Raw genomic sequence first — 16,250 nt, 5'->3', positions numbered from 1 at the left:
GAATCTACATAATCATAACAGTGGACGGAGAGGCTAACTAGTTGTGTTTTTAAGTTTCTCTTGAATAGTCAAACAAATTGTCTCATGTCATTCGTTTTCTTTCTTTCAGAAATGACTGTTCAACCATTGAAGCATCTACTACTGACACTCAACTATTTTGCCTCTGGTAATTTTCTCTGTCCATTGGAGACTTCATGTGTATTGAGAAGAGGACAGCCAGCAGCATTATTCAAAGGATGTGTATGACACTGTACAACTTATACACGAGGTAGTTTTGCTAATTACTTCAGTTGTCTGATATAATTAAGTGAAAATAAAATAAACATATGTGTATGGAATAACATACTTTTATTCTGAAATCATTTGTTTAATTTGTATTGAACTTTATGCCCTTTCTTTTTAAACCAATACAGTTCTTCCTCCCTTCTCTGTTTCTTGTCATACTACTTTTGAAGCAGCACCATCTGCGTCTCTGCTAATTTTCCAGATTTCAGAACAGGTATTTTTATTCTCAAAACAAAACTGACAGTAGATATAGCTGCTAAAGAGGATTGCAAAAGCCAAGTATGGAATAGATATTGTCCCTCAAACATTTAGGATGAGACACAATAAAAGCTTCCAGTTTGGATATGTGTCATAGGTGCATTTCTACTCCAGGATTACAAAAAAGATTATGGTTGTTTATTGTAAAAGTTGGCATCTTATTTCTCATATATGTGTTTGATATAATTAAAAAGTTTTTCAACATTGCGGCATACAAAGACATGGCTGAGGTCGACAATGAAGAACGATCAAGTTAATGGCTTACCTCTGTTGAACACTCACCCTGACATTAATTGTCCTATTGATGATGTAATTAAACAATTTGCCAGGAAGATTAGGCGCACAGAACTCATCATTTAAGGAAGAGAAACGCAACTGTAACTTTTTTATATCATAAGATGGCATTGTCTTGTATATGTGTATAATCAGTTTAAATAAAACTTTCTTAAACTTTGCATGTGACTTGATTAATTTTTATTGTGGTAAAAGTAAAGGTAGCTCAAGATATCTTTAGTGCCCCCTCCTTGAGGTTTTTCTGTATCCACCACTGCTACTGTCTTGCCCAAATCTCAGCACATACTGTACCTCACTAGATTTACAACCAGCTAATGATAAGGCCATCTGTGTAGCTGACTACTGGTCAAAAATATTTAAACTTTCAATTTTATTATGGTTGACTTATACCATATTTTAATGTATGGTGCTCTGGACACTGAAAATAAATGAATTTGCCACAACTTATAGGTGTGAAAGTGGGTTTGCGAGTGTGATAGCCACGAAAACAAAAGCATTTATTATGTGCATTGACTGGGATAAAACCGAATCTGTAAAAGATTGTTAGAAATAAACAATACCAACCATCTCATTGGTTGCCCCATGATTTTATAAACAGGGATGTTTCAAGCATTTTTTACCACCGTTTAGATAATAAATTATTTTGGTAGTGTTGGTTTCAATATCATCTCATTCAGGGGTAATAATCTCAGAAAGACTGCGAACCACTGATCCAACCAAACAATTTCATCATTGTGAGCTATTCTAGCATCGGTCTTAAAGTCAGTTTTGTTACATGTCTTAAAAAATTCTTGGTGTTTAGGATGATGCAAACTATTTTAATAAAGATTTAAATGACTAATTTTATACCAGTTTAAATATCCTGGAGCCAAAATATAGTTAGCAATCATTAGAGCTGTTTTTCCGCATCATCTTAGACTAATAGCTGTAAGTCGTATTGAGATTAATAGAAGTATACTACATATACTTTCTGACTACTACCGTGGAAGTCTTATATTTGGTTTCATACTCATTTTCACTTAATTACCTGAAATTTTTATTTATAAATGAGTAGACTGTTTGTGTTTGAGTGGCTCTGAGAAAAAGATTGACTGTCCCATTAACAGGTGATTTCAAAAACGTCACATTAATTACTATCGAATGTGTGATGGAAAATTTAATAAAAAGCTTATTGCTAACTATGCTTCATAACTTTTTGAATTCATAACAATAAAGAAAGGGAACATCCTCAACTTCAGCTGATGCCGCTGTCTGAAGATGGCCTAAGCATAGGCCGAAACTGGTCATTTTAATAAAGTACCATAGCGATCTAGGTTGTTTTTTCATTGATTATATATTAAATTAAGTGATCCTGATGTTAATGCTATTTTTCATTGATTTCACCAGAAACTGGAAAACTTCTTGGCTGATGATACATATTAGTGTGGTAATAAAATGGAAATACCGTGTGCCCAAGACCTCCCGTCGGGTTAACCGTTCGCCTCGTTCAAGTCTTGCGAGTTGACGCCACTTCGGCGACTTGCGTGTCGATGGGGATGAAATGATGGTGAGAAGGACAACACAACACCCAGTCCCTGAGCGGAGAAAATCTCAGACCCAGCCGGGAATCGAACCCAAATAACTTCAACTGGGACATCACTGAAGAAAGTTGATATTAGTTACAATAGATCGTAGTCGTCATTTTTATAGCGCACGTACTTCGTGTTTTCTTTCACTAAAATTACCCGTAATACAGCCAAAGTTTTCAATAAGCACACCGTGTCCTTGTCTATTAACAATAATCACAAATGCAATAAGATTCAAAAGGTATTCGTTTACTCGGCATTTGTTCTTCGATTTCGGATCTGTCACACAATAATAACAGCTGTGATGGCAGTATCTGGTAGCTGTTAGCAAATCGAATATCTGGAACGCTGGATTTATGTGTGAGTGGTTCAGCGAATAACAAATACTGGAAATGACGCAACATTTCGATGATTTGTGTCGAATACTGTAGCCCAGTATGCTACCGTCGATTAATGCGAGAGTAAATCGCGAACGACAAGAGATGGCTAGAATTTTAAAAACGATTTCGCATCTACTTGAAAAGAAATATTTCATTCCCTCTATTCCTTTGGACTTACTTTTCAGAGAGGGATACATATTGTCAACGTAGTAGAAACATAGCAAAATCGCTGGAAATAGTTTTGATATTTACACTTATACTTAACTTCAGTGTACATGTACCTCGGAAAATTATTACTGCATCAAGGCAACGCATTGCGTTTTACTTTGTCTGGTTACTAAGGTCTACTATTTGAATGTAACCGTCTAAAACACACGTGAGCAATAATTTGGTTCGTCTGTTGATATTTGTAGCAGTTAATAACTATCGAATCGGAGGGCGTGGTTAACAGCTTACAACAGATTGATTCCAGGAAGTAGTAGCTTCCGTGTGAGTCACTTGTAATCTCATATCGAAATTTTACGACTGTCACCGGCTCACAAGCAGCAACTCTGGTGAGCAAAGTAGTTGGTACATTGTACCGGTAGATGTCGACGTAGTCGTAATTCGTGTTGTGGCAGGGAGTTGTAGCTTTAAATATTATTTACATATTTTGTTTCTTTTTTTGTGTGTCTTCGTTATTTTCCAAGCTGTTGTTAGTGACACGTTGGAAATCAGAAAAACTACGTGGATATTTTCGTATTTTGGAGGAGATGGCAGCAGATGGAGATGAACTAATATCAGACCAAGAGAAGGTTTGTAGTTGAAAGTTGTTTCCAAATGAATTGAACTTATTTCGGGACATAGAAATATAGTGCTGCCCTGTACTTCGGTGTGGTTCCTGTGAATTATGTTCTTCTATTGTCGTCCGGTATCGCCAGTGATGCCGTCGTAGGTTCCGCTCTTCATTGACGAATAATTTTCATTTTACGAACTTGTCTTGATGTCTGGTTATACAGACATATGATTCAATTTCCCTTCGTCTCATCGACTAACATACTGTTCCTAAAAGCATATAACGATTTTTATTTTTATTTTTTCCTTCAGTGCGAACAGCAGTGCCCAACTTCAGTGACCTAAATGTCAACGTGATCATGCCCTAACATCCAGATGACTTAACTGATGAAAAATGACATATTAATTTGGAACATGGTGGTTTCGTTGTGAAACGAACCTGTTACTGTTTTGTTAACGCACTGTTTGTAGTAACACACTGAAAGCACAGTTGGGCGGTGCCGCTATGTTCCGCCTCCATTTATCAGCACTAGATTTCCGTGCTACATACCACGGTTCGTGTTAGCAATTGCAGCCAAATATGTATTATGGTATTTTCACCCAGGAGATATGAACCAAACGATATAGTACATTGTGCTAATTGATACTACCACACTGTAGCGTATTCCAAATATTAAATTCAGCAGTTTGTTTGCGTCAAATGATACATTTAGTTGCAGCTCCAGTCATTTAGACAAAAACCTTTCAAATTAGGATAAAATTATGCCCAGGTACAGAGACTAAGTATTGAATATTCTAGTTGAGATGAATGTAATTAACGTAGTTATCTGCTTTGCTTGACAGGCAAAAGCTGTTAATAACTGCTTCTTAACTCTTGCATATTATTCATGCCGATTTCCGAGTGCATAGGTACAGTACAGATCTTTGAGATGATGGGTTTAGTAATTTAGGCTTACAGCATTTAATTCTTCCTCATTTGAACGTGTTTAAATTGTTTTAGAAGCTTCATCACAGTTGCTTTGTTGACATACTAGACCATGCACAGTAGCAACAAGCAACCTTTACTGCTGAACATTTTGCCTTATTGTACACTCTGATCATAAATTCGTGAACAAAATTGTTTTTTATCATCCGTTTAACTTTTTGTATGTACCTTACTCAGTGTGATAGATGCATGTGAATTTCAGTGTCATTGTAAAATAATGAAAAGGGCCTACATAAAAGTAGATCATGTTAGTAAAATAGCATAGTGAAATACTGCATCCTGTACATATGATTAAAGGGCGTGTTGCATCATCGTGATACAGAACCTTAAAGAAATTCTCTCTTTCAAAATTTCCAGTCAAATATATGTCTTCCAGACCCAAAAATCCAAAAATTCTGGATGTGTCAAACTTTACATGTCTTCAGTATGTCTTTCAAAAAATGTGACTAATGTTTATTTTTGTTTTGCAGCCAGTTTTTTAGAAAACGACAAACATTGGCCTCACCTACCAGATATTGCTGATGGAAATATGATCAACTGTCACTTTATTCATATTACAAATGAAACATTCTTAAAACACACACACACACACACACACACACACACACACTTACTCACTCACTCTGAGATTTGGGGGGGGGGGGGGGGGGGAATACTATAAGCTGTTATATCCTGTAGCCACTTAAGTGGATTGTGTATAAGCTGTTCTTGTTTTACTCAATATGTGAGGACATGTTATGTAATTTCCAAAAAAGTCATGCAGTGTATGGGGGAGATGGTAATATGTTGGAACAGGTGAATTTGCAAAGCCTGCATGTGCAGTGTCGTTGCAGTTGCGCATCATATCTGCTATTTTCAACCATAAAACATGTTATTTTCACCATCTCCATAATTGTAGGAGTATTTGTCATATTTGTTAGGCTTACATTACAATAAACCAAACTGGCTTTATCTCCATGCTTTCTGAGAAACATTGGCCATCCCCTTGCTAATTGTTCACGTTGTTTGTTCTTGAAATATTTGATGTTGTGTGAAAATCTGCTGAATTGTATCAAGGAATGCAAATAGTGGAATGTTTTGTGTTTTCACTGCCAAAATTATTGAGGCTCTAGGAGTGTCTGGGGACATTTTGTCATACAAATGCAATGTCAATTGAAAGAAGTTAAATTTCTAAAGCAAATTTTTCACAGTTGGTGGTGTGATCTCATGAGATGTAAAATGCATGCCATTTCATGCCCTTAACCATGTTTGATTGACTCTGCAGCTATTTTCTTCTGCACCTGTGATGCTAGACTGTCACATCGAGGATCTGGAGTTTGAACCTAAGTACTATTAAATAATTTACTTTGCTGTGAGAACTGGAATGAAGCCCACCCAGACATGAGGACAGTTAAGGACCTACTTAAACTAAAAGTAGAAACTCTGGTTTTGAATAATAAGGTAGAGAGGGTGGTAGTTAGACCACATGCCATTCCATTACTGTTACCCAGCAACAAACAGTAGTAGGATTTCAGACATATTTCCTATAGGGTAATAACATCACAGATTTTACTGTTAAGTGGGTATCTCATTGGGTCTTACGGTAGTCAATAAAGTATACCCTCAACAGTCATAGTTTCTTATATTGTAGTTTTATCTTTCAAGTGTAAAACAAACTGTTAAAAAAACAGCAAAACTAAACCGAAATAGTATGTTACTTGCTCCAACTAAATTAGGCAAGATCAATAATATGCTATAAGTGGTATGATATGTTTGTTTGTATTTAATAATACATAATTTCTTAGTTAGTTCCTTTGTGATGTGTGTACTACAGTTTGTCTAATACATATTAAGATTTCAAGAAATGGGATAGTGACCCCAGTTTTTTCCTTTAACTTTTTAAATGAATTCAAATGAAGACAGACTTCAGTGTGGTCATAACAAGCAGTTATTCCTCAATTTGTCCCCATAAGGCACTAGTGCAATTCAGACCCAACACAGTGGTATCAGTCTCTCCCTAAAGAGGGGTCGACAGAAGCGTCCGATCCCACGCGTCGGCTTTGACCCGTGACGTAAGGGTGTTGTCGTGTGTGACGTCATGACGGCGCGGAGTTTGGTTTGAGTGTGGCTGTCTCCAGTTCTGTTTTATCGTATTTTATTTACTTTTCTGATCTGTTCGTTCTATCTCGTGAGATTTTTTTTTTTTTTAATTTAAAAACACTTATTACTTATTTTAATTATCTGTTTCCTCCAGTTTCTGTTTTAGTTTATTATATTTATCTTTCTGATCTGTTCGTTCTATCCTGTGAGATTTTTTTTTTTTTTTTTTAAAGACAAAAAACACTAATCAGCTACTGAAGCATCTTTATCTTCTATGGGTTGCAGGAGTTACGACCCCTGGGGAGGTGGGTGGGTATTCATGCATGGCTGTCTTCACTTACACGTTGTAGCTACACAAGGCGTCTAAATTTGTTTATATTTAGTTTGCCCCCCACCCAAAACACCCCGTTTCCCGCGCTCGTCCCGTTAGTGTCATTAGGCTTCTTGTAGAAAGTGTGTGTTTGTTTTTGTTTCCGCCATATTTGTGACGTCATGGGTCAATGCAGACGGGCGGGATCGGACGCTTCCGTATTTCCCTAAAGAGAAATACACCCATTGTTTAAAATTCACAAAAACGTGTGCAACCTGGCATACAAAGTGTATCTGAACACTTTCCTGAGGAACTGCATTGCAAACTTGTCATTGATGATTTGAGAGATTGAATTGGCGCATTTACTTATTTACACAGTTTGAGGTACAATACATTTAAATGTAAGTTGTTAGGAAAAAGTAGTTTCCATGACATTTTCCTATAAATAAAAAAAAAAAAATGCATCTTGGTACCAGTTTCACTGTATTATGAAATTAGTGTGTCCTGGCATATTAAAACTGTGTGGTCGATCATGACTCAAACATGTGATCTTTGCCCTTTTGTGGCAATTGCTACATCAACTAGCAATCCAAGCATATCTCATGGTCAGCCCTTACAGCCTCACTATTTCAGTCGATACAGCACTTGCCTGAAAAACACTGGACTCGCATTCGGGAGGACGATGGTTCAATCCCGCGTCCGGCCATCTTGATTTAAGTTTCCCATGATTTCCCTAAATCGCTCCAGGTAAATGCCGGGATGGTTCCTTTGAAAGGGTATGGCCAACTTCCTTCCCCATCCTTCCCTAATCTGATGGCCTTGCTGTCTGGTCTCCTCCCCCAAAACAACCCCAACCCTTGCCTGAGATAGGCACAGGTCCCAGTTTTGAGTTGTGGTCGAGCACAAAGTTTCAGTGTGCCAGGAAGTGTTTCATATTCGCATACTCTACACTGCATATTAAAATTAATTTCAGTATGAAATTTAGTTTAGAATAATAATGCATATTGATAAGACAACAGTTTAACTGATTACCAGTTTTGACTGTTGCCGAGGGCAATCTTCATATAAGTAGCAGTTGCAAAAATAGTCCAGATGTTCTTAATTTGTCTTAAAAAATAAGCAAATAATAGTAGCATGGATTTATTCTAAAAATGTGAATATAAAATTGTTATTTGCATATTCATTACTACATTTAGCAAAATAATTAATTTTGACCAGAGTTTTATTATGACAGTCATTATTCTTCTTTCAGGTTCGCATAGTTTCCGATTTTATTCTGCATTCACCACCAGGAGAATTCAATGAAGTGTTCAATGGTAAGCTTGCACCAAGTTTTTTAAATGTTACATAAAGTTCCATAATGTAATATTTTTGTGACATTTTTGGGCATATTTATTGAGAAGTGTTAACTTTGTGAAAATAACAATTGCTTGCCTGCTTGTAACTGTAATAGGGACTGAAAAATGTAACATCTTGTTCTGATGAGAGACATTTATTGTTAGGAAATAGTTGTACAACAAATGATTGTAGTAACTGCCATGTGTATTGTGACTTAGTTGATAGCTCTAAGTCTTCCATGAAGTTTGCTGATAAACTTGCAGCAGACTACTCATCATATCTGTTTTTCTGTGGAAGAAGATTCCAAGATAAGAAAATTATACTATGTCTTATTGCCTATGTAATTTTTTTGTTGTCTGTGATGAACTGCCATTAACAGAGCATACAACAATATCATCAGTAAGTAGTGGACTTTACTTCATAAAATAATGCCTAGCTGTGACACTTAAGCTTACGAGGACAACCCTTCATCAAAAATCAGAGGGGGTTTAACATCAACGACCCACTTCCATTCTGCAGACTCTTGTTGCATGCAACACCAGAAGGTACCTCATTTATGTGATGTACTGTTGACATATGCAAGTGGAAAAATAACAGTGCAGTGCTGAAGCAGTGGTCTCACATCAGTTTGGTACTAGTGTCATATTTGACGATTCGTATATTACCACAATCTGAGAACCACAAGTACCTAATGTAGCCTGCTTTATATGTAATACAATATTGCAGAAATTAAAAAAAAAAAAAAAAAAAAAAACAAGCTCACATGTTGCACCGAAAGCCATACTATGTAATGGGTATTTGTTAGGAGCAAGTGCGCCCAGAGCCTTTTGTGGGGAAATCTCAAAGGTATGTAATTATTTAAAGGGAAACTAAAATGCCCCACTCTGCATCCCAGATGCCAAGGGGGGGGGGGGGGGGGGGAACACATGACGACACTACACACAATATTATATTACAAGTCTAGGCTGAGTTGCAGGCCTGTATGACCACCGCCAACTGCCCTATGGTCAACCATGTCGGCATGTAAATAGCCTCGTCAAGTCAAGAACATTTCTCATTGACCTTCCCATTTCATTGACGGCAGATTTGAATATCGCTACTTACATGGCTTGCAACTTGCAAGAATGCTTGACCTTGGGTCTTGTTGGTGATCTGTCTAGTATTAATCAAACTCCTGTATGGATTCTGATTTAATTGAAATTGTATTGGTCTGTGTTTATGTGTAATGGTTTCATTTTCCATACAATTTTTTTGGCTTGGAAACTTTGGTCTATACAATATATTAACATTCTCTCTTGTCTATTTATCTTTTGGAAAGATAGATACCACACAAAGTTGGAGCTGGATTTCAAATCAATGTCACAAGAAAATGCAAGGAAAATGATGAACAAGAACTGGTGTACTCGGCAAAAACAACAAGGTTAGAAATTACTGCAGAGCCTGAACTGACCATAAAAAGGAACTATATGTGCTCAAAGAAACAAGCAAAATTAGTTGCTACAGAAGAATGAAAGAAGTGCTTGAACAAGTGGATTGATGAATTCAGAGAGGATGTAAATGGAAATAAGAAAATGCTTCTTGTATATGGGATGATGAAAAATAGGAAAAGAGATAAGAAACATACCAAATGATTACAGACAGGAATGGAAATTTTTATCATCGATGACAGTAAGACTAAAATAGCTTTGTTGTCTTACATTGATCAGTTGTTTAGTGTAAATTGTATGTGACATGCACAAGAAGACAGCCAGGAGAAAAGTGAGGTGATGGTCATAGAAAAACTCTGGGCCACCAATAGAACATAGTGAAATGGAGAGGAAACAGCTACTTCGAAAGACTCTGGAATGGGGTAATCAAAGTAAACATGCACTAGTTGTGAGAATACAAGACAAAATAACATACGGACATCCGTGATGAATGACTGCTAACAAGCTACCAAGATTAATATAGAATTTGAAACTCGGAGACAAAGAGTAAAAGGACAACCATGACTCAGGTGAAAGGATATGGGGAAATCTGCCACTGTCCAGGGAGAACAAACTTGGAGCAGGATCAGAGAAGTTTATAAAGGACCGTGATTGATAGAGAAGCCTCATTCACAGACCCATTGAATAAGATGGAATGTACGGGATATGATGAATGTATTTCGCTGTAGTCACACAAAAAGTACGACTAGGTTTAATATTTCATACCAAATGAAGTAGCTGCTACCCTTACTGAACAAGTGAAATGTCAAATTTTGGTATGCTCCGCGTTCACATCATACACTAGGTGCAAACTAAATAGGTAGTGCACTTGCTAAAATACTGCCTTCTTATTCAGGAAGGTGGGGACTCGTGCTCTGTCTGTCCATACTGACCTGATCCTCGCACAAACAAATTATTGCATTGTACTAAAAACAAAAAATTTGTGAATGTTGTTGGAAATTGCCTTTAATTCATAGCATTATCACTTAAATGAAATTTTCATATTTCTGGCAATTATGGGTAAGATGGTCATAGAGACGTAGGATGTCATTTTGGTAGACAGTGCTCCATGTGTTGTGGAGATGCATCCGATCTTGTTGGTAAAACAGACTGGAGCACATGCTGCCCTGTCATTTACCTGTAAATACCCAATGGGTGACAGGTTGGGGGATTTGATGAACATCTTGGAGAGCTCTTTGGGTTCTGTAAGATGTACGTGCACAGGCAATGCCCTACTGAAAGAACACACGTCACTAGTGTTGAAAAAGTGGTATAACGGGTTGGTTGATTACACAATGTTCAGTGTCCTCCCAAAAACACGAGAGGCTACGACTCTCCACACCATATTTCAGGTTGGTCCTGTGTAGTTTAATCCAATCTCATAGTTGGTCAGTGGGTGGTGTTACTCTCACAAATGACTAATACTATTTCCCCAGTACAATCTGGCCTCTTTACTAAACACAACTTTACCTCATTCATTCCTCCTCTTGTCTGAATGATCGTGGAGTGTAAGTGAAAAACCAGGTAATTCCCATGTTTATAATCTGATTTCCATCAAACTGTTTCTGATTTAGCTGACAGTCTGGATGAAGAAATTGGTCTTAATTTGTATTGTTTGTGGTATGATCAACAATGAAAGCTCATGTGACACTGCATTCAAGGTATAAATCTGTATTCGCTTGCTGCCTGGAGCTGTAATATCTTATACTTGCACTGATAGGGCCCTGTAATTCAGTTAAGTGCACAAATTGTGCTCGCTAACACTGTCCTGATATGTGTGTAATGTTACTAATCCAGTATAGTGCTTGAAACAACAAACCACCCAAATTAATTAAGTGTCACATTTTTATGGGTGTACTTTTTCCATGTATGAATTAACATGACTGTACATAAAGTGTAAAATAATGTACAATTTTTTTACAGAGGAAAATCTTTACTTTGATTCGTTGCTTTGGGATAAAATGGTATGCATTGCATTTATTTTGATTCTAATTTTTTGCCAATGTACTTTGGGACGGGATATTCTGTTGCTTTTTATCATGGAAAAGGCCCTCCATTGGGTAGAATACTGGCTGTTACGTCTCCAGTAGAAACTTGCAACATGTTGGAAGTTAATGTCCTTGTAATAGAGAAAATGTTGTTGGGTTTATATGCTAACTGCACTTGTAACCAAGCAATGTGGCACAGTGATTAGGATGCTGGACCCACATTCGGGCGGACGATGGTTCAAACCTACATCCGGCCATCCCAATTTGGGTTTTCTGTGATTTCCCTAAGTCAGTTCAGGCAAATGCTGGTGTGTTTCCTTTGAAAGGGTAGGGCTGACTTCCTTCCCTATCCTTCCCTAATCTAATGGGATTGACCTACTGTTTGGTCCCCTCCCCCAGCCACATTTTCATGCTATTTTGATTGATAAATTTGGTGTGTAGTCAAAAAAAGAGTAGTGCCTGTATGGAGTCGGTATGTTCTGCCCTTCCCATGCCAAAGTTATAACCCAGCATACAAGAATAAACTCATCTACACACTTCGTCACTTTGATTCCTAGTTAAGTGTGTGTGATCTGCAAAATTTGAGTTCATACTTGTACATCTCAACATGTAGGAAAGGATGATGTCATTGAAAGAAATAAAATATCATTGGCAGAATTCATATATGGGGCAGCTTAACTGCACATTCAAATAGCACCATTATCTGAAAAGACAAAGTTGATAAAAAAATGCATGAAAACTAACATTAGTACAATAATCAAATCATCTGAACAAAAATGATGTAACCTATGTAGCAAAAGATAAATTAATAAATAAAGAGAGAAGTGTGTACAGGAGTTAAGATATGAGAGGATTAACTGAAAAAGGGGGTGTGATGAATTGAGCCTGTCTTTCATAGATATTGAACATCTGAGGTAATGGAATGTCTAGCATGTGTAACAGAGCAGAAAATAGTAGTGTTTTCTCAGCAAGATGGTGGTGTTGAGTAATACTGGATTTTGTTATTTTACATATTTGCTTATAAGTAAATGTAGTCAGTGAATAATAATGTTTACATTTTAGCTGTGGTCAACTTTAGTTTCAAGATCCTTCCTTCCAGATTCCAGTATCCACAAAGAATATTACTCTACCTCTCTCCATTATAGACCCTCAATTAACACACAAGTTTTGTTTTTTCTTGTGTGAAACAGAAAGGTATAATGTAGAAGATCTCAAAGTATCTTATTAACTCACTCCATGACACTTCTGTGAGAAATCTTTAAACAATCTGTTGCATGAATAACATAATTCTGAGGAACTGTCACAAAATTGAATTTACTTGCCCACTATCTTCCCAAATCAGTAAATTGCCTTATACTTTTTTAAATTTTTGGCCTTTCAGTTTATCATCTGCTTCTTGGTGTCATGCATTCATGGTGTATAACCACCTCGGATTGTTTCATTTGAAAATCACATACCTACTTAATGAGTCAACATACTCAGACATCATGCGCATCAGAATGTACCTGCATGTTGACATGTTCAATGAGGGGGAAGAATTGTGTATCCCAGTAACTCTGTGCACTAATCTACCTGGATTTACAGCTCCTAATATTGCCTGACAGACCTTTGCTCTAGGGTTCTTCACTTTAAGGCTGATCGTAGCTGTTGGTCTAATATCTCCCACCTCTTCCCAAATTCCCCTGTTCTCCCTTTCTCAAAAGTGTCTGTTCACTCTCATCATTAGTGTGTGATGTTCAGTGTACACAGCATTGAAGTTGGAACTCTATGCCAAGCAGAATTATTCCAGTATAAATCTCCAAAATGATAAGAAGCTAAAAGTTAAGTATGTCAATTGTTGAGGTGTGGTAGTGTGTTTTCACCATATATTGATATATGGAGATACATATATTCACATATGAACTTTGTTATTAATATCATTTCCAATTCAAATATAATAGCAAAGTGCATAGCTACTACACTTGAAGATTTTCACTATTCTGGGTTAAATTTGACTTCAGCACAGAAAGGGGTGAATTAAAATATTTGGCCATTTACCAAATAGCATTAAAAGTCTGGCAGATAGCCAGCCATCATTTAAAAATAAATTAAAAGAATTTCTGAACGACAGTTTGTTCTACGCAGTGATATGCAGTAGGAAAAAAGAGGAGGTGGTTATATAGTGTAATGAAAACTTATGTTAAACTGACACGTTCCACATCATCGTGAAATGTTGTGTTCATGATTTATGGGACAAGTATTAATGTAGTGTAATGCAAATAAAAAAGTTTTGCAGTAAATGTGTATCTATATTTGTATGTCTCTATTGGACTTTTAGTAGCTACTCAGTTCATAAATTACTTATTGCGTCAAAGCAGCTGTTGTTAATTCGCAGTAACATTTATCTAAAAAATAACATGGTAGTTAGAGCTAATGAATGACATGATATATGAGAATTAGTGTAATGTTTTTCATGATGCATTTTGTCTACTTGCCACCTGTGTAACTTCTGATATTTATTGGCACTGTTGCAACCAGAATAGAAACGGGTGCCAATCCATCACCATTACTGCCAAAATATCCTGTTGTGTTCACCAAACTAATTGTGATTTGAACCAGTACTGAGAAAGCTGTGTGACTGGAATAAAAACCCCCACCTAATCCTAACTTGTGTTTCAGATTTTACTAATTTTTTTAGTGTCTGGAGTGTATGAACTGCTCTGTATAGTACACAAAGTATCTTTTATTAGCCAAACACTTTGCTTAGATAAATTAGTATGCACTATGAAATATGTCTTTTTGACAGTTATTGACTCAAGTGAAATTGTAGCATATATGACTTAACCAGCAAAGTTTCTTGTTGTCGTTTTAATTGGGTACTCTATCAGTTGCCAAAATCAATAAATTATGTTTGTAATTACAATCTATTCTGGGTAAGAAATTACTTACTTAGAAGAAAAGAAAATAGAGAAGATATTCAGAGGTGCACATATCGGCATTTACTTCCAGAAACTCATCTGTGCCTGGAAGGAAGCAAAAGTGCAATTTACAACAGATTGAAATGTCAATATGTATTGAATTTGACAGCTAAAATTTGAGAATAAAGCTATGAAATTAGCACCATTATTGGTTACTTGAATGCACAATTAAGTATCGTGGAAAGTGGTTGTGTGTGTAAGCTGCCATGAATGTAACTGTAATGTGCTATGACAACAGTGTGCCATGGTATAAAATATTAATTTTTGTACAAATGCAAATGACAATTTTTATAGTCAAATTCATGTAATGGTGCAATGTGTTGCTAGTTAATAAATTAAGAAAGTTACACATGTTTCTAAAATTAGCTTATACAGTCAGTGAACTTCTACAGTGGTTATCTCCTGGTGTGCACCTAGATGGTACTGCACTGCAAACACTCCATCGGAATAATGTCACAATAATAAATAATCTTAATTCAACAGAAAATATTTCATTCAGTAAATAAACTGTCACCCCAAACCAGTGAAAGTAATCTGTTAAAAAAAAAGCAGATAATTTTATATATATTGACTTGTATGTATACAATATCAGAGTTACAAATTATCAGGTAATGACTCACTAACATAGAATACAATAAATGTTCTAATTTTATTGTTGCCACAATAATGAAAAGTGGTTTAATACACAGAAAGATGCAAACAATCATTCAATAACATTTTTATGAAGGAAGTATTGTTTTACTTCAAGGACAGAATAGTTTAAAAAAAGGTCTGTCTGAAAACTTTGAATGAATAATTAAGATAATGGGTCACAGATAACACATTAGCAATTGGGGGGAGGGGAGGTATATTTACCAGGCACAATTATTCAATTGATGTGAGATTTTGTTTGATGTTAGTCAACCACAGAACTATTCAAACCACTACACTTTGTAAGAGCTTGTGCCGTGGGCCTTTAACTTTCTTTATAAATTATAGTGTTTATTGTAGGAACTAATGTTTACAAATAACTGGAATAATGTCAGTTGATGTGAATATGTTTTGGGCAACTTTCATACCATCAGTAACAAGGACTATTTATGGGCAGGATTGACACCATAAACTTAAAATTTAAGATAAGTTTTGCACACTTGTATTATTACTATTCATTTACTATAATTTGTGTGACTGTGTGCTTTTGCCATAGGATGAGTGGTGAGTTATGTGCAAGTCAGTTAATATTCACTATAGCATATAGTGTTGCATAATGACTTAAAAAAAAAATGTGAGGCACAGCCCACTGATAATAAATTCTAAGCCAGTGAGTAGTGCTTCCATGAGTTTATAGAAGTCCTGAAGCTGAGACATTAATTGCTAACAGTTGTCTGGGAGCCATGTCAAAATGTTTGTATGTACTTTGAAGAAGAGCTGTAATAGGAAAGAGGTCATGCTTATTGTCCACAGTTTGCTACTGATAATTTATATATGTGGTCAAAAAGTTGTTTGTCTCCTTCCAGAAACCAATGTACATAGGGTAAATCCTTTTTCTAACACATGTATCTCTGTTTGGGTAGATTCTATAATAAGTCTAC

The 16,250-nt window shown here is 36.2% G+C and overlaps 1 protein-coding gene across 1 annotated transcript in view; it reads left to right on the top strand.

The window, feature by feature from the left end:
• Nucleotides 1-3,347: 3,347 nt before the first annotated feature.
• LOC124555174 (F-actin-capping protein subunit alpha) overlaps nucleotides 3,348-16,250 on the top strand; it is a 43,243-nt gene continuing 30,340 nt past the window's right edge. The window contains exons 1-2 of the mRNA XM_047129000.1: nucleotides 3,348-3,576; nucleotides 8,183-8,246. Of these exons, the coding sequence (XP_046984956.1) occupies nucleotides 3,535-3,576; nucleotides 8,183-8,246 (106 nt within the window). The 5' untranslated portion in view covers nucleotides 3,348-3,534. The remainder of the gene's footprint in view (nucleotides 3,577-8,182; nucleotides 8,247-16,250) is intronic.

Source organism: Schistocerca americana, chromosome X, assembly GCF_021461395.2.
Source record: "Schistocerca americana isolate TAMUIC-IGC-003095 chromosome X, iqSchAmer2.1, whole genome shotgun sequence".
NCBI lineage: Eukaryota > Metazoa > Arthropoda > Insecta > Orthoptera > Acrididae > Schistocerca > Schistocerca americana.
Note: the sequence above shows the minus strand (reverse complement) of the source record. Positions and strands in the feature narration are given on the sequence as shown.